At 37.1% G+C, this 27,072-nt stretch overlaps 1 protein-coding gene across 8 annotated transcripts in view; it reads right to left on the reverse strand.

Moving 5' to 3' along the window:
* The window catches only part of Mast2 (microtubule associated serine/threonine kinase 2), a 234,633-nt gene that overhangs the window by 74,642 nt on the left and 132,919 nt on the right, over positions 1-27,072 (reverse strand). The window contains exons 1-2 of one of the 8 annotated variants that reach the window (XM_047527499.1): positions 26,548-26,658; positions 23,783-23,977 (exon numbers count right to left, since the gene is read on the reverse strand). The exons of 5 other annotated variants lie outside the window; for them this stretch is intronic. In XM_047527499.1, coding sequence (XP_047383455.1) covers positions 23,783-23,937 — 155 coding nt within the window. In that variant the 5' untranslated portion in view covers positions 23,938-23,977; positions 26,548-26,658. 2 more of the 8 variants (XM_047527479.1, XM_047527490.1) reach the window with 2 other exon arrangements.

Consider the following 27,072-nt stretch of genomic DNA (forward strand, 5'->3'; position numbering starts at 1 on the left):
GAAAAGGAGAGAACCCTTCCAAACTCATTCTATGAAGCTAGTATCAAGGAAAGAAAACTTCAGACCTATCCCTGATGAACATAGATGCAAAAGTTCTTAACAAAATTCTAGCAAATTGCATACAAAAACATGTTAAAAAGACACTGCATCATGATCAAGTGGTTTCATCCCAGGGATGTAAGGTTGGTTCAACATCCAGAAATTAATAAATGTAATTCACCACACCAACAGAATTAAAATTAAGAATCATACGATTATTTCAACAGATGCAGAAAAAGCATTTGATAAAATACAGCACCCTTTCATGCACGAAACAATAGAAAAAATAGGAAGAGTAGGAACATACTCCAACATTGTAAAGGCTATCTATGCTAAGCCCAAGGTCAACATCATTCTAAATGGAGAAAAACTAAAAGCATTCCCTCTAAAAACTGGAACAAGACAGGGATGTCCTCTTTCATCACTTCTACTCAACATCGTCCTTGAAACTCTAGTCAGAACAATCAGACAAACAAAAAAGAAATTAAAGGGATACAAATAGGAAAAGAAGAACTCAAATTATCACTATTTGCCAATGACACAATTGTACATTTAGAGGATCCAAAAAATTCCACCACGAAACTTCTAGAACTAATAAATGAATGCAGTAAAGTAGGATATAAAATCAATGCTCATAAATCTAATGCATTTTTATTCATAAGTGATGAATCCTCTGAAAGACAAATTAGAAAAACTACCCCATTCACAATAGCCTCAACAAAATAAAATACTTGGGAATAAATCTAACAAAAGAGGTGAAAGACCTCTACAATGAGAACTACAGAACACTACAGAAAGAAATTAAAGAAAACCACAGAGGATGGAAAGATCCCCCAATGTTCTTGGATAGGCAGAATTGATATTGTCAAAATGGCCATACTACCAAAAGTGCTATACGAATCAATGCAATTCCAATTAAAATCCCTATGATGTACCTCGTAAAAATAGAGAAAGCAATCATGAAATTCATTTTGAAGAATAAGAGACCCAGAATAGTTAAAGCAATCCTTAGCAGGAAGAGTAAAGCAGGGGGTATCACAATACCAGACCTTCAAATATACTACAGAGCAATAGTAACAAAAATGGCATGGTATTGGCACCAAAATAGACAGGTAGATCAATGGTACAGAATAGAGGACACAGAGACAAACCCACATAAATACAGTTATCTCATACTAGACAAAGGTGCCAAAAACATACAATGGAGAAAAGACAGCCTCTTCAACAAATGGTGCTGGTGAAACTGGAAATACATATGCAACAGAATGAAACTAAACCCCTATTTCTCACCCTGCACAAAACTCAACTCAAAATGGATCAAGGACCTAGGAATTAGGTCCAGAGACCCTGCACCAAATAGAAGAAAAAGTAGGTCCAAATTTTCATCATGTCAACTTAGGACCAGATTCCTAACATTTCATAAGAAATAAAAGCAGGAATCAATAAATGGGATAGATTCAAACTAAATAGTTTTTTTTTTTCTCAGCAAAGGAAACAATCAACAATGTGAAGAGAGCCTAAAGAGTGAGAGAAAATCTTTGCCACATGCATTTCAGATAGAGCGTTAATCTCCAGAATTTATAAAGAACTCAAAAAACTTCACACCAAGAATACAAATAACTCAATCAATAAATGGGCTAAGGAACTGAACAGACACTTCACAGAAGAAGATCTATAAGCAATCATGAAAAAATGTTCAATATCTCTAGTAATAAGAGAAATGCAAATCAAAACTACACTAAGATTTCATCTCACCCAATTAGAATGTCTATCATCAAGAATACAAGCAACAATAGGTGTTGGCGAGGATGTGCGGAAAAAGGTACACTCATACATTGCTGGTGGGAATGCAAATTGCTGCAGCCCTTCTGGAAAGCAGTATGGAGATTACTTACTTAGAAAACTTGGAATGGAACCACCATTTGACCCAGCTATCCGACTCCTTGTCCTATCCCCAAAGGACTTAAAATCAGCCTATTACAGTGATGCAGCTCAATTCACAATAGCTAGATTGTGGAACAACCTAGATGCCCTTCAATAGATGAATGAATAAAGAAACTGTGGTATATATACACAATAGAATATTATTCAGTCATAAAGAAGAGTAAAATTATGGCATTTGCATGTAAATGGATGGAGTTGGAGAAAATCATGCTAAGTGAACTAAACCAAGCCCCAAAAAACCAAAGGCCGAATGATTTCTCTGATAAGTGAATGATGATACATAATGGGGGAGGGGGGTTAATGGAAGAATGGAGGAAGGATGGATTGCATAGAGGGAAAGAGGGGTGGGAGGAGTGGGGGGAAGAAAGATAATGGGATGAGACAAACATCATTACCCTATGTACATGTATGATTACACAAATGGTGTGACTCTACAACCAGAGAAATGGAAGTTGTAGCCTATTTGTGTACAATGAATCAAAAAATAAAAAAAGAAAATTGCCAAATTAGTGATTATTGTTATTGTTTTCATAATAACTGCTTGCCTTTTTGCCTACATATTTTCTAATTTCTTTATTTGACACTCTCTTTGAATATTCCACCTTTTTGAATATCCCACAGCAATTATTTCAGGAAGGATTAGAGAACAAACCTTCTCAATTTTAGGTCTTTTGTTTTGTTGGTACCAGGGCTTGAACCCAGGGGCGCTTAACCACTGAGTCACGTCCTTAGCCCTTCGTGAGACAGGGTTTCACTAAGTTGCTGAAAATGTCTTAAAATGGCATACTTACTTCCAATGTTAACTTAGTAGGAATAAAATGCTTCCACGTATTGTTCAGAGTAAACTTTTTCTCAGTACTTCAAAGATACTATTCCACTGTCTTGTGATTCATGATGTTACTGATGAGAAGCTTATTGTTAGCATGACTGATGTTCCTTTGTAGTTAATTTTTCTTTTTTCCCTGGTTCCTTTTTTTTTAAACCAGTAACTTTTTTTTACTCTTTTATATATAATTCATATAATATAAACTCATTCTTTTCAAGTGTATAATTCAGTGGTTTTTAGCATATTCCTGAAGCAATACAAGCATAGCCACCACCGAATTCCAGAACATTTTCATCACCCCAAAAAGAAACCTTGGGGCAGGGGTTGTGGCTCAGTGGCAGAGCACGTGCACGTGAGGCACTGGGTTCAATCCTTAGCACCACATAACAAATAAAATAAAGACATTCTGTCCATCTACAACTACAAAAAAAAAAAAAAAATTTAAAAAGAAAGAAACCTTGTATCCATTAGCATTCATTTCTCTTTCCATGCCTCTTGCCACCTCCAGCCACTAAGGAACTGTCTTTGTCTATGTATTCATCTATTCTGGGCATGTCACAGAGTGTAATTGCTGCTATGAACATCTGTGTACAAGTTTTTGTTTTGACATGTATTCAAATTCTCTTGAGTGAATTTCCTTGCTGAAAGTTTATTCTCTCTTTTAGTTTTATGGATTCATTCCCCCTGCCTTCCTCCAGTACTTGGGATTGAACCCAGGGCACTCTATCACTGAGTTACATCCCCAGCCATTTTTTTGTTTCTTCTTTTTTGTGTTTTAATTTTATTTTTGAGAGAAGGTCTTGCTCAACTGCTGAGATTGGCCTCAAATTTGCAGTCCTCCTGCCTCAGTTTCCTGAGTAGCCAAGATTACAGGTGTGCACCATGATGCCCAGATTATTTAGCCTTGAAAAGAAAGAAAATTTTGATATTTGCTACAATGGAGATGAACTCTGGAGACATATGACATGAAATAAGTCAGTCACAAAAGGAAAAATATTTTATGATTCCATTTACATGAAATACCTAGTAGTCAAATTGATAAAGATAGATCAGAATAGTGGTTGCCAGAGGTTGGAGTAATAAGCATTCAGAGATTCAGGTGGGAAAGATAAATTTCTGGGGATGGATGGTGATGATGGTTATGTAACATGAATGTACTTCATGGCACAAACCTGTATAGTTAAAAAAAGTTAAAATGGCAAATTTTATGTTATGTGTATTTAAGCACAATAAAAATAAGAATATTTAAAAGCCGTAAAAAAAGGGATAGGGAAAACAGAATGAGAGGGAAAGGGATTATATACCATGGAATGTATGCCATGCACAAATGATTTAAAATTGAACCAAAAACGGTGACCAGGGGGTGGGGGGGTCATCTCAACAAAAGCAGAAAACATACTTGATAAAACTCTAACACACACTGATGCTAAAAGCTCTCAACAAACTAGGAATAGTTGGGAGATCCAAGATGGCAGACTAGAGGGAGGCTGCATTCCTTGTTGCTCCATAACTCTGGTTTCAAGCAGAGGATATCTGTTTCTTGGTGAGACAGTTTTTGCTGCTTATTGATCCCCTGCTGTTTACCCCATTTGTCTGCTGTGACCACCTGTAGTCTGCCAGCATATCGACGCCTTTTCTGAGTGCAGATTGCTGTCAGGCGCCTACCATTCGCCATTTGCCTGCCTCTCACCTATCCATCACCCAACGCACAAGGTTCACCTCCTGATCATCTGACAACAGTCAGCGAACTGATCACCGACCACCAGTGGAGCACCAGCTGCCTGCTGTTGCCTGGAAGTTCACTGTTACAGTACCTGCAGGTTTGATTACACGTGGCTGCTGCCATTTTGAGACAACAGCCAGGCCCCATAGGACCCTTGGCCAGACTGACTGAGCCCTGTCTCCAGGATCCCTCAGTCCGACCGATCACTCCCTGCCTCTGGGACCGTCACATCGACAGCTCCCTGCCGCCAGGACCCCCGGACCAACTGACTGCGCCCTATCACCAGGACCCCAGACCAACTGCACCCAGCCTCCAGGATCCCACAACCACACCAAACACACCCGAACTCCAGGATCCCTGCCTGACCAACCGTACCCCGCTTCCAGGACCTCCAGCTGGCCACGTCCACACCCTGAGCTGCAGCTTCCCATTTGCCAACACATTTGGAAGCCAGAGTGGCCATCTTGGATAATCCTGGAAGCCGAAACTAGGAATAGTTAAGAGAATACCCCAAGAAAGGGCATATGTAAAACCATACAAAGTAGTTAATGATCAAAGACTGCATATTTTCCTCCCAAAGAGGGGGAACAGGGCAAGTATGTCTGTTTCTGGCTCTTCTACTCAATACTCTACTGGAGGTTGCAGTCACTGCATTAGGGAGGGAAGGAGGGAGGGAGAAGGAGAGAGGGAGGGAGGGAGGAAGGAAGGAAGGAAGGAAGGTAGGAAGGAAGGAAGGAAGGAATGAATTGACTGAACTGAATGAATTGAATGAATGAATGAAGCCAGGCACAGTGGCCCATGCCTGTAATCCCAGCAACTTTGGAGGTGGAAGAAGGAGGATCCCAAGTTTGAGGCCAGCTTCAGCAACTTAGCAAGGCCCTAAGCAACTCAGAGAGACCCTGTATCTAAATAAAATGCAAAAAGGGTGAGGATATGGCTCTAGTTAAGTGCTCCTGGGTTTAATCCCTGATACCTGCCCCCTGCCCCAAAAAAGAAGTGCAAGACTTGTACACTGAAAATTACAAGGTGCTAGTAAAAGACATTAAAAAGAGCTAAATAAATAGACATTCCATGTTCATGGATTGAAAGATTCATTATTAGCAAGGTGGCAATTCTCCAATCTGAACCATAAATTCAAAGCAATCCTTATCAAAATTTTAATAGGCCTTTTTACAGAAACCAATAAACTGATCCTCAAATTTATCTGGAAACACAAAGCAATTCAGTCAATTTTGAAAATGAAGAACAAAGCTGAAGAAATTACACTACCTGATTTCTAAATTTACTTTAAGGGCTATGAGTTTAGCTCAGAGTTAAAAGCACTTGTCTAGAATGGATGAGGCCCTGAGCTCCACCCCCAGCAACACCAAGAAACAAAAACAAAAAACCTTAAAACTCAGGTAAGACCACATTACTCAAAGACAATATGGGGTCTGTACAAGGACAGGCATAAATATTAATGGAACAGAAGTGATAGTCCAGTGAGAATCCATTAATACTTGTGATCAACTGATTGGTACAAAGGTGCTAAGACAATTAAAAGGGCAGCCTTTCAACAATTATGCTGGAACAAATGGGCAGTCTCAAACACATATAACACACAAAGCCGTTACCTCATAACATACATAAAAATAAACTAAGACAGATCATAGTACTAAATTTAGAAACTAAAAACAAAAAGTTTCTAGGAAAAAGAAGAATATTTTCATAGCCTTGGATTAGGCACATAGTTCTTAGATATGATACCAAATGTATGATCCACAAAATTAAAATTAAAATTTCAGAAGACACCATTAAAAATAAGGAAAGACATGCCACAGACAGGGGGAAAATATTTGCTAAGCATATATCAAATAGAGTTGTATCTGTCATACGAAGAGCTCAAAATTCAACGTTAAGAACATAGATGAAGCCAATTGGGTATGGTGGCTGGAAGCTTGAGTAGAATTCTAATAACCAGACCCAGAGAAGAAAGCTTTTCAGGATGACAATAATTACATGAAAATGCCTAACAATAAACAAATATTTACTGAAAGCACATTATGTCATAGTTAGAACACTAGAGGTTTGGCAACAAAAAAATGAATGAGACAGTATCTAAAGAGTCATTCTCTGATAAGATACTGACACCCAAAAAGGATATTTATTGAGTATGTACATTCTTTTTTTTTTTCTTTAAGTATTTTTTTAGTTGTCAATGGATCTTTTATTTATTTACATGTGGTGCTGAGTATTGAACCCAGGGCCTCACACATGCCAGGCTCTACCACTGAGCCACAACTCCAGCTCCAGGTGTGTACATTTCTAACAAATATTCAGACAAATAACTATGTCTGAATATTCTATATTATACTGATTATATTATACTACCTAGGTATCAACAGTAAATTAAATAGTCTTGTCCTCAAAGAACTTACCGAGTAAGAGGCAAAACAATTTCAGTAATCTATGCCATGATGCACAAAAGCAGAGGGCCCTAATAAACCAAGAGAAGGGGCATCTAACTTTTCTAATAAAAATTGAGAAGTATCAGAGCTGGGTGAAGTGCCACACACCTTTGCAAGGCCTAGCGTGCAAACCCCAGATTCCCTCCCACAAAATCATCATCATCATCCAATTTTAAATGCACAAAATATTTTAATATATTACATGAAAAAGATATAGTTAATAATGTGATAAGATGCTCATTAGTCATTAGGGAAATGCAAATTAATACCATAATGAGCTATTACTATCTGCTCACTAGAATGTGCCTAGCATTTGTAAGACCCCAGGTTCTATCCCTAGCACCCCCCCAACCCCCCTCCCCAAATAACCAGTGAGCATAAACTTAATCATGCAACACAATTTCATTCCTAGGACTCTACCCAAGAGAGAGAGAAAAAATATGCCCACCCAAAGACATGTATGCAAATGTTCACAGGAATATCACACATCATAGGCCCAAAATGGAAACAATCCAAATGTCCACCAATTACTGAATAGACTAACAAAATATGGTCTACACAACAATGGAATCAACAATAGAAAGGAACAAACTAATAATATGTGCAGCAACATAGATAAATTTCAAAAACATGCTGAGTAAAAGAAGTCAGAAATAAAATAAGAAGTCAGAACAAAAAACTATGAATTGTATGATTCCATTTATATGAAATGTTCAGAAATAGCAACATTACAGAGCCAAAAAGCAGATCTGTGATTGCCTAGGGTTGGGAATAGAAGAAGTAAAATTAACTTCCAAATGGGCACAAGGAAAATTTTGGATGGTAGAAATGTTCTAAATTTAGATTATGGTGATTATTGGACAATTTTATAAATTTAGTAAAAACATCAAATCACAATTGGTGAATTTTACGTATGTTAATTATCTCTCATAAAACTTTTTTTTTTGGTACTGGAAATTGATCCCTTAATCCTTTTTGATGTCAAAAACTGATGGTGGGTAAGAAAGTTGTCAGCTTAGAGAGAACAGTAGTGTCAGACAGGCATGGAATGGTCGAGACCCAGCAAGGTGAGGAGAGCACACACAGAGAAGCTAAGATAAAGGGGGCCAGCATTCTTACTGTCAAAGAAGATAATTAAAAATATGAAAATAGAGAAAACTAGACTGAATTAGAATTGAAATAGAGGTACCAATGTGAGTATATAGCTTTAAGATACATGTGTGAGGAAAAAATGGTGGATTAGAGAAACCTACACCATATGGTAGCTGCATTCTGAGATTGAATCAAATGACAGTTCTGCATCAGCAAGTTGAGGTGAAAAGGCTGTGGGAAAAGGTCATCAGGCAACTCAGAGATTTAGCAATCAGGAGAAAACCAGAAATATCAGTTTCTACAATAGAGAGAGAATTAATAAAAGGAACACACCAAGGAAGTGCTAGGCACACAGTGGCACTGGGGGGGAGGAAAAGTATACCTTCACCGAGCTGAAGGAAATTCTCCCAGGCAGTTTGAGGAAGCAGATGCAGCAAATTCAAAATCTGAGCAGAAAATCTGCTCAGATACTGAGAAGTCAGTTGGCTCAGGAGAGTCCTAGCCCTTTCCAGCAGATTTAATGAAAGCGGGAAAGCAGTGAAAACTTTGGACTTTCCAAGCAGGAGATTAGACATCTCTGCAGTTTATCTCAGTTTTTCATTTTTCTTGCTTTTTTTTTTTTTTAGATTTTATTTTCTTTTGTTCTAGAGGTACTTTGTTTTTAAGTCCTCAAGGACCTATAGCCACGGAGGCTTTACTTTTACTAGATTGACGGATGTCCAAGCTGTGAGTCAATCTGGATAAAGGAGTGAGACTAACACAGACTTAGGGAAAGCTCTGAGTAATCACAGGGGCTTCTGGTCTGTATCTTCTGTCTGTAGAAGTGTGAGAGGTTCTTTCCCCTGAAACTATCAGTCTGAACTCTGACAGGGAGCCAGGCCTGACAGAAGGTAAAAATGGAGCAGATCAGGGTCAGGAAGAAAGTGATGAACCCATAACATTCTACCATGGACCCTGCTACCTCCCCCAAACCCAGGAAAAGTCTGGAGGATAGGCTGATGCACAAACCTTCCCCTAGAACATGCACTGAGTTTCTCAGAATGAGGGGTGAGGCACAATCCAGATCAGTCCACAGGCTGCAGGGGTGAGAGGGCTAGCCAGCAGGCCTGCCAAAGTTATACTCTTATCTCAATCATAGTAACAAAGCCATACCAAGGGTGAATTCTGCTCTGAAATGGACAACGCTTCCCCAGTACTTGCTGCCATGCAAGGAGTGGGTGGGGCTTAGCACATAGACTCCCCTAAGATATTTAGTCTGTGTCATGGCTGAAAACAAATAGCATGATATTACAGTCACACAAACATCCTCATAGCTGGGAGATTCTAAAATCAAAATCCCAGAAAGAAATGTCTCCATTTAGAAAATCTCAGCAAGAAGAAAATCAAATTTTTAATGAGTACTATTGCATAAGCTGCTCTATGTAAAGTGATACCCAGTGTCTTCCATCATTGTTTTTTTTTTCAATTCATTAGACATATTTTGTCAATTAATTGGATCCTTTGTAACACCTCTTTGCTTCTTTCTCATTCCATTCCCTTCCCCTCTCCATCCTTTCCCTAATTTTATCTTGTCTTCTTCTCTCCATCCTTTTTCTTCTTTTCTCTATTTTTAACCCTTCTTCCAATTCAAGTTAGTATACTACCATTCATCCTTAATCTTTTCAGCCTGTCCTATGGTATTTCTTACTCGCTCTTCTTATTGGCTAACATAGGTGTACAGATCATTACTAATAATGGTTTGCAGTGAAATTTGCAGTGGCACAGGCAGTTGTTCTCTCCTGTCAAAGTGGTACTTGGTGGTTGAACTTAGCACTTTGATCAGAAGCTAAGTCCAGGGCTTCCTGTAAAAGAATAGCTGCTCACTTAGAGATCCTCACATAAAAGAAGAAAGAAACCCATCACAACAGATGTACAAATAAAGGATCTCAGAAAACATGAGAAAAATGACCAAAAAGATGCCTTCAAGTTTATAACCTCCCCAACAACTGAATAATGCAAAAAGTTGATTGTTAAAACAATTGATGAATTAAAAGGTTCTAAGAACTGAACTAAGAGAAAATATAGGATGTGAATAAGCATTTCAATAAACAGATTCCGAAAAGGAATCAAACAAATCTTGGAAATGAAATTCTCAATAAATCAAATAAAAATTCAGCTGAAAGTCTCTCCAATAGATTAGATCAATAAGAAGAATCTCAGAGCTTGAAAACAAGGTAACTGATCTTTAATATTTAGAGAGTATTAAAGGAGGATAAAAAGAAACTATGATTAAAATATACAAGAACTCTAAGAAAACACAGACACCAAACTAAGACTCACTGGCATCAAAGGAGGAGTAGAGATAGGGGCAAATGATACTGACAACTTATTCAGTGAAAGAACAGCAGAAAAATTTTGAAACTTTAGGAATGAGAACTAGAATAAAGTCCTAAAATTCATAAGATGAATAAAAGATCCAGAACAGCAAAGCAATTCTGAGTAAAAAAGAGCAATGCTGAAGGCATCACAATACTGGATTTCGAATTACACTACAGAACTATAGTAACAAAACCAGCATGATACTGGCATAAAAATATACATGTACACCAATGGGACATAACAGAAGACTTAAAGACAAACCCACACAAATACAGTCATTGGCTCTTTGACAAAGTCACTAAAAAACATGTTGTTAAAAAAAAAAAAAACAGTGATTTAAGCAAATGGTACTGCAAAAACCAGATGTCCATATGTAGAACGTACTACTTCTCATGTACAAAAGTAAATTCAAAATGGGTCAAACACCTAGCTAGGAACAGCACCAAAAACTTTGCAACTGCTAGAATAAAACAAAGGCAACACTCCAACAGTATAGGCAGGTATATTTAAAAAAAACCACACACACACACACACACACACACACACACACACACACAGGCAATCAATAAATGGGCAAATCAACTAAACAGACACTTCTCCAAAGAATAAGTACAAATGGCCAACAAATGTATGAAAAACTGTTCAACTTTAGCAACCAGGGAAACACAAATCAAACTTACACTGAGATTCCGTCTTACTCCAATCAGAATGACAATCATCAAGAATACAACGAGCCAGGTGCCGTGGCACATGCCTGTGATCCCAGCAACTCAGGAGGCTGAGGCAGGAGGATCTCGAGTTCAAAGCCAGCTTCAGCAAATTAGTGAGGTCCTAAGTAACTTAGCAAGAACTTGTCTCAAAATAAAAAATATAAAAGGGCTGGGGATGTGGCTCAGTGGTTAAGCACCCCTGGATTTAATGTCCAGTACAAAAAAAAAAAAAAAAAAAAAAAAAAAAGAATACAAGTAACAATACTGGCAAGGATGTGGGTTAAAAGGAAGTACACTAAGTTAGTACAACGACAGTGGAAATCAGTATGGAGATTCCTCAAAAAACTAGGAATGGAACCACCATATTACCTAGCTATACTACTCCTCAGTATTTATCCAAAAGAATTAAAGCTAGCATACTACAAAGATACATGGATAGCCTTGTAATTCACAATAACCAAGTTATGGAACCAGCCTAGATGTCTGTCAACAGATAAATGGATAAATAAAATGTAGTATATACATTTATTCATCCATAAATACAAAATTATGTCATTTGCAGGAAAAGAGATGAAACTGGAAAGCATCATGTTAAGTGAGATAAGTCAAACTCAAGGGTCATATGTTTTCTCTCCTACGTGGAAGCTAGAGACCAAAAAAAGGGTATTAAAAAAACACAAAAGGATTTCATAGAAACAGATGGGAGACCATTAAAGTGGAGGAAGGGAATAAAGGGGAAGAAAGAGGGGAGCTCAAGAGGAGTGACTGGGGAATGGAATTGATCAGTTTATGTTATGTGAATGAATGAATATGGTACAATGAATCCTACTATTATGTATATCTATTATGCACCAATAAAAAATTGTAAAACCAGATATATGTGTGATATATACACACATTCCCTGGGAACAGTGAACCCAAATACCAGCAACTCCATCTACTATCCATTACTTGACTTTTAATAATATTTTCCACCAAAAAGAACTACCCTCCTTAGAGAAATGGCTATTTAGAGAACAGACATGGAAGGGTTCAAAATAAGCCAGATAGGAATATCTTACAGGGTCAGAAAGTTAGAAAGTATTCAAAGAATGACAGAGACCAGAATCCAGCATGAAGAAATTCCTCTTGATAAAACAGTACAGTATGAGCAACAAAATATACAATGATATTAACAGATTTTAAGCCATTAGATAAAATAGGAATCCTTAGGGTTCGTGTGGTATAATGAGTGAAAAAATGAATAGGGAAAGCAGAGAGCTTTCAGTACTGTGTTCACTGTACTGTGAACACTTGTTCCTTCATCTTTTTTGTAAGAGTCAATATAGTAACTTTTGAGTAAAGAAAGAACAATGGAATTAGAAAAATACTGTTTCACAACCAGAGTAGTATACTTACACAGCCACAAAATATTAATGGACACTAAAAATAGTAGGTTGAAATTTGGGGAGAATAATTTAAATTTTTTTAAAAACAGGAGGAATAGGACACTTTTGTAATTTCATTTCTACTCACAAAATACTTTTAAAAAGGGGGGGGAAAGGTGACTTTACAGAGGAAATCCAGCAAGCACCACCATAAATCAAGTGATCAAGGTTAACTTCATACTAATAAGACAAAATGAAATACTATATCACCTGATTGGGTACAATAAAAAGAACGTAACATCCAGTTGGTGATATTCCTGCCCCAAACGCAAACCTGAAATGGAGGGTCACTGTGCTAAATAACTGGCTTATAATTTTCAAAAGTGTTAAGGTTATAAAAGTTGAAAAATTCTACAAAGTTGCTCAGAAGGAGATTAAAGAGAAATAACAATGACATTCTATAACATCTGAGGCATGGGGGCAGAGCTCAGGAGTACAGTGCTTATCTTGCACATGGAAAGGAGAAGCCCTTGGTTCAATCCCCAGCGCTAAAGTGTGGGTGAGGGAAGCCTAGAAAGTTCATGATCATGAATCAGATTTTTAAAAAATCATATATATTTATGATGTACAATGTGATGTCCTGAAACATATGCTGTGCAATGATCAAATGAGACTAATTAGTATATCCTTTATTGTATATCCTTTATTTCATGTTTGTACTTTCTCTGTGGTGAGAACATTTCATAGCCTCTGTTTGCGCTACTTTGAAATATACAGTACACAAACTAGTCATTATGCTGTCAATGATCCATCCTATCTAACTATAACTTTGAACCTGTTGACCAACATCTCCCCTTTTCCCATCTACCTCCCCATCCTCTGGTAACCACCATTCTGTTCTCTATGAATTTGACTTTTAGATTCTACATATAAGTGAGATCATATGGTATCTTTCTCTGTATCTGACTTATTTCACTTAATATAATGTGCTCTAGATTCATCCATGTTATTGCAAATGAAAGAACTTCTTGGTTTTCTGTTTGTTTTTAATTTTTTTTTTTTTAGTTGTAGATGAACTCAATACCTTTATTTATTTTTATGTGATGCTGAGGATCGAACCCAGGGCCTCGCATGAGCCAGGCAAGCACTCTGCCATTGAGCCACAGTCCCAACCCATTTGTTTTTTTAAAGGCTGAATAGTATACAATTGTGTATACATATATCTTTCAAATTCATTCATCAATTAACAGACGTTTAGGTTATTTTCTTATTTTAGCTATTGTGACTAATGCTGCAATGAACACAGGAGTGCAGATATCTCTTCAGAATGCTAATTTCAATTCCTTTAGTATATACCCAGTGGTGACATTGCTCATAAGATACTCTTTTTAGTTTTTCAATTAACATCCATAGTATTTTTTAAAATAGTTGTATTGATTTATATTTCTACCAACAGTACATGAGGGGTTTCCTTTTTCCTACATTGTTGTGAACACTTGTTCCTTCTTCATCTTTTTGATAATAGTCAATGTAGTAAGTGGGAGGTTGTATCTCATTATGGTTTTAATGTGTATTACTCTAACAAAGATGTTAAACATTAAAAATTTTTTACATTTATGTATGTTGGTCATTTGCATATCTTTTGAGAAATGTCTATTCAAGTCCTTTGCCAGTTTTGTTTTTTTTTTTTTAAATCGGTTGACTGAAAGACTGACACTGGAGATCAAATCCAGCACTTCTCACATGCTAAGCATGCATTCTACCACTGAGCCACTTACCCATCAAGCTCTCCTTTGCCTATTTTTAATAGGGTTATTTGTTTTCTTTTTATTGAGAAGTTATGTTCCTTATGTATTTTTTTTTTTATGTTGGCCCCGTATCTGATGTATGATTTACAGCTATTTTCTTCTAGGGACTGGAGATGTGGTTCAGTGGAAGAGCGGCTTGCCTTGCATGCACGAGGCCCCAAGTTTGACCCTAGCACCACAAAAAGAGTAAGTAAACAAAGTCACTAATAAAAAGTGTTAGAAAAAATTTCTCCCAATCCCAATACATAGGTTGCCTCTTCACTCACTGTTTCCTTTGCTGTGCAATAGCATTTTAGTTTGATAAAATCCCATTTGCCTATTTTTGTTTTCATTGCCTGTTCTTTTGGGGTTATACTAAATTTTGGGGGGGGGGGTTCTGGGGATTGAATTCAGGGGCATTCACCCATTGAGCCACATCCCCAGCCCTATTTTGTACTTTATTTAGAGACAGGGTCTCACTGAGTTGCTTAGTGCTTCACTTTTGCTGAGGCTGGCTTTGAACTCATGATCCTCCTGTCTCAGCCTCCCAAGCCTCAGCCTCTAGCACCCGGCCGGATCAGATCTTTTTGTTATAAAGGATTTTACTAGGACATTTGGTGAAATATTAATTAAGTTTATGAATTAGATGATAGTATTTATCAATGTTAATTTTCTGATTTTAATGACTATTGTGATCATGAAAATATCGGTAGGAAGTATACATTCAGGGGTGATGGGATATAAGTTCAGGAACTGATTTTCAAATGGGTTAGGAAGGGGTTGGCAAACATTTTGTGTAAAGGGGTAAGTAATAAACATCTTAGGTTTTGTAGGCCACATGTGGTCTGGGTCACATATTCCTTGTTTTTTATAAACCTCTAAAAAAAAAAAAACTAACATTCATCTTCAGCTGCGGACTATACAAACACATGGGTTTTCTTTTCTTGAACCATAGCTGTGAGGAAAAGGCTGTTTTAACTATTCTAAGAATTCTAAAATTAATTTTAATTATCCAGGCATGGTCATGCATACTTGAATCCCAGCAACTTAAGAGGTTAAGGCAGGAGGACTGCAAATTCCAGGTCAGCCTGACCAATTTAGCAAGACCCTGTCTCAAAATTTTAAAATACAAAAGAGCTGCTGATGTAGCTCAGTGGCAGGGTGTCCCCAGGTTCAATCCCTAGTACTGGATGCGGGGGAAGAGGGGAGTCTGCTATAGTCCAGAGAAATTACTAGAAAATTTTTGTGAATGGTTGCAATAGAGTTTAAACCTGAAAGCTTACTAGATAAAAAGAATCCTTCATTCTACCCGATGCTAGGAAAATTTCTGTTGCCCATTTGGATTTATTCTCCTGCTCAGAGGTCCTACTACTAAGTGGGTGGATGGACACATGGACAGATGAAATCTCAATATCCAAGGACAGGAAAACAAATTCCCTTCACATAATGTTAGGAAATAAATTCTTCATCTGTAAGGAACACTTTAATATGACTTTTCAGTTGGCTACACTGGGATAACATTTCTTACTTACCTGATTGGCAAAAGTTCAAAAGTTTGACACTACTTTCCATAGGCAAGACTATGAACAATGGTGAAAATCCAAAATGGCATTAACTGGACAACACCTAATAAAATTACATATACTTTTATCCTTTGACTCAGCAATTCCAGTTCTAGAAATTCATCCTGAAGATATACCTCCAACAATATGAAAATATACAGTCACACATTAATGATAGGGGTATATTCTGAGAAACACATTGTCAAATGATTTTGTCATTGTATATACATCAAGTATATTTATATAAACCTAGACTGTATAGTTTACATACCAAGGATATCATGTATATACATGTGTTATAGCCTATTGTTCCTAGGGCCATGATGAATAAAACAACATGAAATTAAATCAAGAGAAAATGGTGCAATTATTTTCTCATGTATGAGTAAACTTGAGATATGAGGTTGCTGTCAGTTAACACAGCATACTGCTTTATATTTAACTTTTATATAAGTACATTCTGAAATAACCATTAAAAGTACACTCAAATACATAAATCAGTAATATAGTCATTTATTGTCATCATCAAGCATAACAGACTATACATAACTGTGCTATATACTTTTATGTTTGGTAGTGCAAGTACATTTGTTTATACCTTATATTGTGCTACAATGTTATAATAGCTTTATCACTAAACAATGGGAATTTTTCAGTTTCATTATAATATTATGGGACTACCATAATATATGTGATCCATCACTGATGGAAAAGTCATTCTGTGCCTGACTATATATGCATTATCAAATAACTAAAGTCATAAAAATTAGTTCTTCTATGCCAAGGGTCTGTCATAAAAATTACTTGTCTGACTCTACTCTTTGTGTACTAGTTCCTTAACAGTAGATTCTCTCTCCATGAACCCACCCTATCTATAAAATGAGGTAATCAGTACTGGTATCAGATCCTTCTTCTGTATCATCCAGGGACATGAAAGTATCAGATCCTTCTTCTGTATCATCCAGGGACATGAAAGACAAGCTCTGTGCCCCAGTCTATAGCAACCTGCCCCAAGATGATTACTAAACACACTTCCTCTTTTTACAAAGTTTTCCTTAGCTGAACATTGGGTTAGTTACTTAAACAACAAGCGTTATGGACCTTATAACACATTCCTTTGGCTACAGTGCTCTGGGCAAATCACCTTCACTACAAAGCAGAAGATAGCAGGTGTGAATCACTGATAAAGGAATGGGTGACACTTAGGCTCTAGGCTGAAGGCTCAGTAAAGAGTTTAGATAAGCAAGGCAGCGTGGCACACACCTGTAATCCCATCAACTTGGGAGGCTGAGGCAGGAGGATCTTAAGTTTGAGGTCAGCCTCTGCAACTTAGCAAGGCCCTATCTCAAAATAAAAAATAAAAAGGACTAGAAATATAGCTCAGTGGTAGAGTTCCCCTAGGTTTAATCCCCAGTAACAAAATGAACAAACAAACAAAAAATCTGAGTTGACTCAAGGGTACGCCACTGCACCTCAGGGTAGACAAGTAAATAATGAGGGGAGAATTCCTTTTGTATAATATTGTAGCTTATAGAATGGGAATGGGAATATCATCTTCTGAAAACTACTAATAACTCCTAAGATCTAGGTGATAATTATCAGGGGGCCAATACTATCAAAAGGAAAGAAAAAAATCTTGCATGACCTGTTTACTGACAGATGTATATATTACCAAATTATTGAGTAACTCTCCCCATCACAATCAGATCAAACTCCCAGTTTATAGAAAATATAGGGTCATAAGAATAGTTAACCCTTCAGGGATACAATGAGAGAAATTCAGAACATGGTAAAGACTCCATTAATAAGCAATTCAGTTTCTACAGTAAATTAAGTTATAAGTAGGAAAAAAAAAAAAAAGAGAAAGCAGGAAAACCCTCGATTAAAGAAGACATAAAGTCACCAGATATAATGTCCATGACAGTTTAGGTTTAGGCCTGTTACCCCAGCATGGGCTGGGGGTGTAGCTTAGATGCAGAATACTTGCCCACCATGTGCAGGCCCTGGGTTTGATTACCAGCATCACAAAGGGGGTTGGGGGGAGATAAGAGTACTACTTATTCCCCCCCCCAAAAAAATATATATAAAGCATTTGAACACTAACTAGATATTTGACAATATTGATAAATTATTAATTTAGGTGTGCTAACATACCATGGTTATTCTCCTAAAGATTCCTTATCTTTAGTGATACAAACTGAAATGTTTATACATAAAATAACATGAAGTCTGGATCTGCTTCAAAATAATCAAAAAAGAAAAAAAAGAAGGAGGGGATATAGATTTTATATATATTTTCTTCTATATATATATTCTTTTTTGGGGGGGGATATAGATAATATTGACCTGATAATGTAGACACTGGGACTATATATACCTCTCCCTCTCTTCTCTGGAATGCTCTTGAGATTTTTTCCCCTATACAACATTATATTCAGTATAACAAAATTTTCCTACTTTCAGAAACAGAAATATTATAGAAAGCATCATCGTCATGCTTTTAAGCCAGGAGCAAGCACTTGATATCTTGCTGAACAGAAAGATTTACAGTTATATGTTTACTCAGAGTCTGGTGAAGGCAGGGTCTTTGAAAAACTCTCCCCATACAAGGTTTCCTGAGGTTAAATCACAGCTAGCATTCTTCATTACTTCACCTTTCCATTAAAAAGACAAAAACCAACAGTGTACCCTTCCCTAATAAGGGAATCATTTCTCCTGAAGATACTTTGAAGTTACCCCTTCCCTGACACAGAGGAAAAAATGAACACCTGAAAACTATTCAGATGACTTCCACTACCACATAATGGTCCTTTTAAAAGAATGTAATTCAGAATGTTTCTCATTTCTGCCTCTGTCTTGGCAAGTCCAAAGGGTACCTTCAGAGGCAAAAATTAGTGAGCTCCATATAAAGCAATAGGTACCTAATCGCCATGGCCTTTACTCAGTCAGGAAAAAGGCTTTCATGGTAAGGACACATGGTAAGGGATGCTTAAATCTATCCACAGGAAAGTCAGAACATGAGAAACTTAGTGGAAACAAAATGAAGTAATGAGGATGGCAGGTATTAGTCTAAATGTAACATGTATTAACTTGTTTAATGCTTACTGTAATCCTTGTAGTGTTATTATCCCCATTTTAATGATGTAGAATACTGAGGTAGAAAAAAGGGAAGCTATTTGCCTATTCCTGGTATATGGTAGGATCAGGATAAGAACAAGTTCTGGAGATGTTCCTCTTCTGGAATTATTTTGAAAAGCAGTTGTTTAAAAGAAGAAAGACAAGAATAGCAGGTGTTGGTAAAATGAAAACAGGGTTTCTGTTTAGTAGGAAATAATCTTGACGCTACCCCAAAGAGGGTTCAAAGGCTGCTTCATTTTGGAGGCAGCCAAAGGAACACCTGTCCTTTTGCCATACAAGTTTACAAAAAGCCTCACATGAGACACAGGAGGGGCCAGAGGGCTGACTGGCACCAATGGCTCCAAGTTTCAACAGTGACCTCCCTGTTGCCAAAGAAATTCAAGCAAGGGCTGAATAGCTTGTTGTTAGGCATTATATGGAAGGTATTACTATGCAGTAGGAAAACAGGTTAAAGCTAGAATCCTTCCAAAACACAGATCACTCTCCCAAGAATTTCTTGCTACAAACTCTCCTACTTTAGGATGATGAAGTCTACGCAATTCAAAACTAACTCTATGTTCCAGGAAGGTGCTACCATCAAAATTCTATCCCCAGAAGACCTACAGCTGGGACAGTAGCCAGAAACACAGCCAAGTCCTCTCTTTCTTCAGGGATACCAGTTAACACCACAGACTCCAACAATCTTTCAAAACAGAATCATTCCAAAAAACGCAATACTACCCATGCTTGAGTGCCAAGCAATAAGATGGAATCACAGTCTTAGAAGATCTACAAGTTGACTATAGGTTGGAGGTTATTTAATTCAATACAGAGGTCAAAGCCACTGCCAGTAGCTCTCAATTTTTACTTCTTATTCACATTATTTGCTGGAACCATTTTCCTCTTCTTTCCACTTTACTTGCTCTTTTGCTTAATAACAATAAAGTTCAATAGGCACATGTTCATGGGTAAGGATTGTGTAGAGTGGAAATATATCACTGTGTGCACTAAGCACTGTTTCTGTCCTAGATTGTAAATGTGAATACAGAGAACACACTGATTGGTGGGGAATACCAAGGAGCAGGGGTAAAAGGTAACAAAATGAAATGATGTAAGCATAGAGGAAAACATGTTTTTTAAAGCAGGCAGTAAAAACAATGGCCTGGAAGTGACCATGGACTATGAGAATACCAATTCTCATCCCAGAGTATAGGGGGGTTTATTAAAGAATGTTATAAATATGTCACCTTGGGATAAATGAGACCTGGGGCTGCAAAAATTATTTTGGTTCAGAACATATTATACAGCATATGGGAAGTATCTTAGAGACGCAGAACACTATAGTTAAGAATAGTCTTTAAAGTCAGACTGCCAGGGTTTTAACCTCGGTTCTGCCATTTACCAACTATATTATCTTAAGCAACTTATTTAATCTCTCTGTACCCCAGATGCCCCATGTATGAAATGAACAGTAATAATAAAATCTACCCTCGTGGAATCAGTGTGTGAGAACTGCCATCGCCTACAAATTTAAAGTTCTTAAAACTGTGACTAGGAGTTATTAAGTGCTTGGTTTTTGTTAACTTATTAAATAAATACTACTCAACTCCATATGTTTTATCAGAAACATTATAATAAAGGGGTTAAGACCACAGACATATTGATATAAGAAGCTTTGGGACTAAATGACAAATTCTACTGTTTATGAATAACTTCCTTAACCTCTCTGTACCTATAAAACAGATTTATTTGGATTACCTACCTCATAAATAAAATGAACTTGTGTTATTAACCTAATGAGAGTATTTTTAAGGATTAAACAAATCAACAATGCATATAAATCTTTTAGAAAAACCTTTAGTACAATAAATGTTCAGCAAATGTTACTTTATCTTCAGTTTGTGTCATTTCTCAATTTTCTTCTGTAGGCAAGATAAAATAAAAAGAACTTATTCTATTTCTACAAGTTTTATCTAACATGTCAATCAGTCCACCAATAATCTCTGATAATAGAAACATGACCTTATTGAACTTCTCCCTGCCAAGATGGGGAAGCAGAGATAAGATTTACCTTGTGCCTTTAAAATTAAAAATATATGTATCAGCTGTGCATGGAGGTGTACTCCTATAATTCCAGCTATTCAGGAGGCTGAGGCACAAGGATGGATCACTTGATCCAGGGAGTTTGAGGTCAGCTGTGCACTGTAGTGAGATCCTATTTTTTTTTAAAATCCTTAAAATACCTCCCCCCCAAAAACCCTAATCATATGAAATATGTGAAACTATAGGTATTAGACAGAAGGGGAACACACAAAGTAAGCCCTAAGACTGCCCCAGGTAACTGTAGGGAGAACCTGTCAACACAAGAATGGTTAGCAAAAAGAGCCCAGCAGTCTTCCCTGAGTTAGGGAACAGAATTGAGAATGTGGGGAGGCTAAGGTGGCTAGAATTTGTGAGACAGAGTATCAGAGAGCAGAGAGTTATACACAAAAAACTCTACAGGAAGTTCCTCTTTGAGTTTTTAGTCAAGTACCAATCAGCACATGTGAAAAAGAAAATTGTCCAAGAAAAAGAGCAGATGGTACACTCTCCAGAGCTTACACAGTGCCAGGATAGTTTATGTTCCCATCAGCTCAAGGGAGATAAAAACAATACACAGGCATCAGGTGGAGAACTCAGAAAGTATTGCTTTGGTAGAAAGGAAAAGTCAGTCACAAATGGTGCTCTGATCCCCCAAACAAAACCTAAAAGTAGTCCTCAAAACTATTTCCAAACTATTTCCAAAAAACTGAATCTCAGAATCTCAAGATTATTTAAAGGAATACAAAAATATTCTGCAAACAAGTTAAAGTCACCTTGGCATATCACTGAACTGGCATTTTGCATGGAACAAATATAAAAGAAGAATGAAATGAAATACTAAGCACCAATCAAACATGTGAACAAGTCTAAGGGGAGGGGAAAACCATGAAATTTAAAAAGTTTTTATCCCAATACTGCAAAACCTTGCCCTAGGTTGTGTGTTCTAGGACCACAGACATCAAGAGATACTGCTATTTCAAGTCATGTGCAAAGAGTGGGCACACCTTAGGTCGTAGGTGCTAATCAACTTACCATCTTTCTCAGACTCATACCAAGAAGATCAGTTCCTCCAGAAAGGGTGCCTTCAGGGAGGAGTTAGCCCCCGACACTGTTCTATGTCAGTCTAACACTATCCCAAGTTGTCTTCAGAATTTGAGCTCCTACATCAAATTCTGTAATCCAAAGTTGAATAATGCATTTTGCTTCCACTTTTTTAGTTTTTTAGGTTACTTTTTTTTTCTAACAAAAAGCTTTACCAATACCTATTGATCAATCACACCTTCCTTTTTGATTTTTTTTTTTCAATTGGCTTCCAAGATACCTTTCTTGGTTCTTCTTGAACAGTTACTCCTTTCTGGTTTCTCCTTTTCTAGTTCATCATTATTTCCCTAACCTCAAGAAGTCAAATTACCCCAGGACTCAATCCTTGGACATTTCCATTAAATGTCACTCACTGTATGAACCCACAAATCTAATGAATTAGATCACATATATCCTCTCAATTTCTAACTATATACCTGTAACCTAGACCTTGAATTTATAATTAGCTATCACTATTATCCAGGCTTAGTTTATGATAACTCCCAAGTTTTTAGCTGTTCAGTCCAAAATTTTTAGTCATCCTTAACTTCCCTTTTTTCACAAACCCTGCAGGTAAATCCTATCAATTTTACCTTCAAAATATGTCCCAAATCTAATCATTCCTTACACCTGCACCATCATAGGTTCAAACAACCATTTGCCTCTTAATCTGCCTTCTAACTTCTGAATAGGATATTCTTTGACTTTTAATGGCTACTTACCTCACTCAGTATAAAAATAAATATAATGGCACTTAAAGTTCTTCTTAATCTGCCTTCCCACTATACCTCAGACCTGATTTCCCATCATACACCACCTAATTTCTTCTATGCCTGGTTCATGGAACTCTCTGCTGCACACACTACACACAAAGCAAGCTCCTAAATCAGGCCTTTGACACTTACTGTTGTTGCATCAGCCTGAACACTTTTCCTTCAGATCCTTCTATTCTGGCTTCATGACTTCCTTCAGATCTTTTCTCGTATTTCAACTAACCAGTGAGGACCTCCCTGACCATTATAGAAAATGTCAACTTCTGCCTGGCCCTCACATTTCCTACTCCCCTTGTCTTACTGCACTTTCTGGCCTTTGATTAAGTCACTTATCTACTCATTAACTTGTTTGTCTTCCCTAGAACCTAATTTCCCTGAGAATAGGAACTTTATCACTTTGTGGTCACTATTTTGTCTTCCATGCCTAAGCCGGTGTCCAGAACATAGTATGCCTTCAAATAATGTTGAATATTAAAAAGGAAGGCAGAAAGAAATAGAAGGAGGCTATTTAATCAACTTAAATGATTTAACCCGTTTTGGACTTGAATTTTCCTGTTGCATAAAATGTGGAGTTTGGATGTCTTAATCTTTGAAGATCTCTAGCACTCTGTCCTGCTCTGGGGTGGTCACAGTTTACAGATAGCCCAGTAGTCAGGATGGGCACATAAACTATCTTACTGTTAATGTGCTAATCTATTTTCTTTTCCTGAAAGTCTGAATATAGGAGATAACTGTGAATTCCCTTTATTCTCCTCTGGAAGGACTTAATTCTTACTCAGTTTCTTCCCATTATTAAGGAGTAAAGTATGGATTTTATCTACAAAGTCAGAAGCAATCAACAAGATCCACATTCACATCACAGCAGGTTTCCTTACCTCCACTGCAGTGGGCAGCTGGAACAGGGACTGCCAGGACTGCTGTGGGCTTGTGGGCTCAGGAAAAAGGCAAGAGGAGAAGTAGCCAAAACACAATCAGCGCTAAATGGGATTTTAACAAGGGAGAAAGCTGGAGTTGATGAGGGTGGGAACATGTGATGGTTTACATCGGCTCCTCGGCAAAGAGTAGAGATTCTGAGAAGGACCACAGTAGGAAAAACAGGGTCAGTGATAATTTATCAACCAAAAAGAACATATAAAAAATAGTTAGTTTAGGAATCAAGAAAAGTAAGTGGTCAAAAATCATTCTTAAATATTCTACTTCAATATCAGTGTTGGCAAAGAATGACGGACTAAAACTTAATCCATAAAATTACAGTTGAAAGTTTAAGCTTTAGCTATTCAAAATATTTAGAATTGACTTTGGGACAAACTAAACACTGTATAAATTTGCAACTCATCAACTAGTAAAAAACAGGTAATAGTTCATGTTCAATGACTAAAACTTCCTAAAGAAATGTGTATATCCACAAAAGTAAAACATCCTAAAAAATTTATAAATTATTGATTATATCTATGATGACACCAATTATTTAGCTAACTTTTCCTAATGAGTATATTAAATTATGTCATTTAATTCTGCATAATAAATTTTGCTTCTGCTTAAATTTGCTTCTATTTTAATTTTAATTTTAAATTTAAATTTCTGGGTTCCTTTTCTCCCTGAAAACAATCTAGCCATCCTAATTTGTTCAGTCCTACTGAAGATTATTAAATACCAAGAGTAGGTTGAAAACAGGTGATACAGATTTCTAATTTGTTGTCAATGGTAGATATGACTCAGATGATGAAAAATAAATAAGATTCACAGTGTTTAATTTGCTACCATACTGACATGTGTGTATATATATATATAATATATATATAAATATAATATTTAATTATAATATTTTAATTAAAAGGTAAAAAATTACTTAAGTATCAAGAAAGCACCTAACCTGTTTCAAAATAACATTACTTTCCTGTGTTATTACTGCTGACTATTTAGAATATGGATATGGTTACCTTCTGCTCATGTCTAATTACATATATTCAGAGGAAATCTTTGCCTTCCTTCTCATTAAACCTTGAAATGCCTTTGGCTTACTTACCTAAGAAGTAAGTATGATAAAATAGGAAAGGGGAAGGTAGACAACTATTTAAAATTACAGTCATGCCAAAATTTCCACAGACCCAACATATATTCCTTTATGTATAAGTAATTTAGAGCTAATTAAACATACAATAGGCCATTTAATATTTGTTAGCCTGAACAATCTTGCTTTTATAAAGTTTGAGAGCCTTAAATCTTATCACATAAAATGAAATTTAACTATTTTGATGAATATATTATTGTGATTATAAAAGTTTATGACAACCAAATTTCATTTCCTTTTTAATCCTAATTACCACTCTGAAAACTGATGGGGCTTGAATCTAAGAAGCTGTGTTTGAAAATGGAAAAGTGATTTATAAATTGCTTACTAGCTCCTCAGGTGTTATTTTCCAAATTTATTCATTAAGACAGATACATGGATTCCCAATACCACTGCACCAATATTCAAAAAGCATGACTGTTGATCACTTACATTTTCTTAAACTACAAAATACATTTAAAATTTTGACTTTGCTAACAACTCATCTTTAAATGAAGTTTCTTTTTTAGGGCAATTTACATTGGTAGTCTTGACATGGGATTAAAATGTCCTGATTATATTCTTCAAACAAGTGCTGTTTTTCAGGGTCTGGTAGAATTAGTAATTCAATCAATGAACATCAACAGACACTAAAAGGTATCAGCCCAAAGGAAATCTGAAGAAATCTGACCAAGTCATAATGTCTAGGGATAAGCACTAACACCCAGGAAGAAAATCTTAAGTGCACTCTCTCCACCCTGTGAGTTAAGCAAAGGCAGTTTGAGGTAAATGGACTGTAGGACTCTTCTTCCACTGGTTCTCTAACTTACTCATCAATTCCCTCAGCACTTCATTAAATAAGCCTCAGAAGCTCTTGGAAATACCACCCTGCAGTGGAGCCTTCCCTCATTCCTTAGCCTTGAAATCCTTACCTAATAAAGTGTGTTTTTATATTAACCTATAGAGAAATAAAATTCAAGGCACATCCTAAAGGACCTCCGCTTGTCTCTAAAAGGGCAGGTCTGAGGGTCTGAGCTGACAGGCCAGGGGCAGAAATGCAACACTCTCTCTCGTCAGAGGAGGTACTTTTTATTTCCATCTGTTTCTCACATTCCTGGGGCTTGTATTTGCAGCTCTGACACTAACTTTAAACTAGCATTTGCTTTCAAGATAAGGAACAAACTATTTTCATTGTTATCCCAGTTCCCCTAGTACCTAGGAACTCCTAAAATTACATCCAATTCAAGTTTCCAGAACTGGAAACTACACAAGCCCTGGACAGGGACCACTGTTTTGACCTTGAATTACTGAAGCCAGCTCAGCCCTCTTCCCGACAGGCATCTCCAAGGCAGTCTTCATCCAAGCAAATGAAGTGTGTTAGTTGGCATTAGTTCTTTTCCTGACATTTTCCAGCTTCCAGTCAGAGACCCCAGCCTCCTTACTGAATCCGCAGGCACGGTGCGCCCAGTCTCTCCCTTCTCCGTTTCATCATTCTCCTGGCTATTCAAGCTCTGCCCTTCTTGGCAGGAAGTTCTCTCACACAAAGGATACATCAGCCAAAAGAAATGTACAAAGGCTCCCTAAACTTACAGTGAAAATTAAAGAAATTTTCTCCAAAACCATGATATTCAGAATCCCCCCCACCCTGCTGCTGCTGCTGCAACAACAACAAAAGACCTAAGAGCCCAGGAGGCAGTAGTGAGCCAGAGTCAATTTCAGATCCCAAATGAATCAGCTGTCCTCTGATCTGCTTGACATCATTCACACTCAGTGTACAGCAAATCAGAGCTCCAGAAAGCACCTTGTTCCTGCGTCAGTAACAAGTACCAAATTCCCTCCCCGACAAATCAGTTGCAACCTCCAACTCAGACTTGGCAGCAGTGAAGACCCTGGCAGAAACTGTGCATACCAACTTGAAAACTCACACTGTGTCAGAAATACTGTTAACCCAGGAGACATGGGCCAGGCTACAACAGCTGTTGTAGTGAGCTGGGGACTGGAAGATAGCGTATTACAGATCCCAAATTGGTAAAATAATGAGCTAAGAATAAGTGGGCATTTCTGCAACATTGATCATTCCCAGGCCTAGTGGAGGATGACAGGGCTTTTACCTTA

Source organism: Sciurus carolinensis, chromosome 1 (genome assembly GCF_902686445.1).
Source record: "Sciurus carolinensis chromosome 1, mSciCar1.2, whole genome shotgun sequence".
NCBI classification, from domain to species: Eukaryota; Metazoa; Chordata; class Mammalia; order Rodentia; family Sciuridae; genus Sciurus; species Sciurus carolinensis.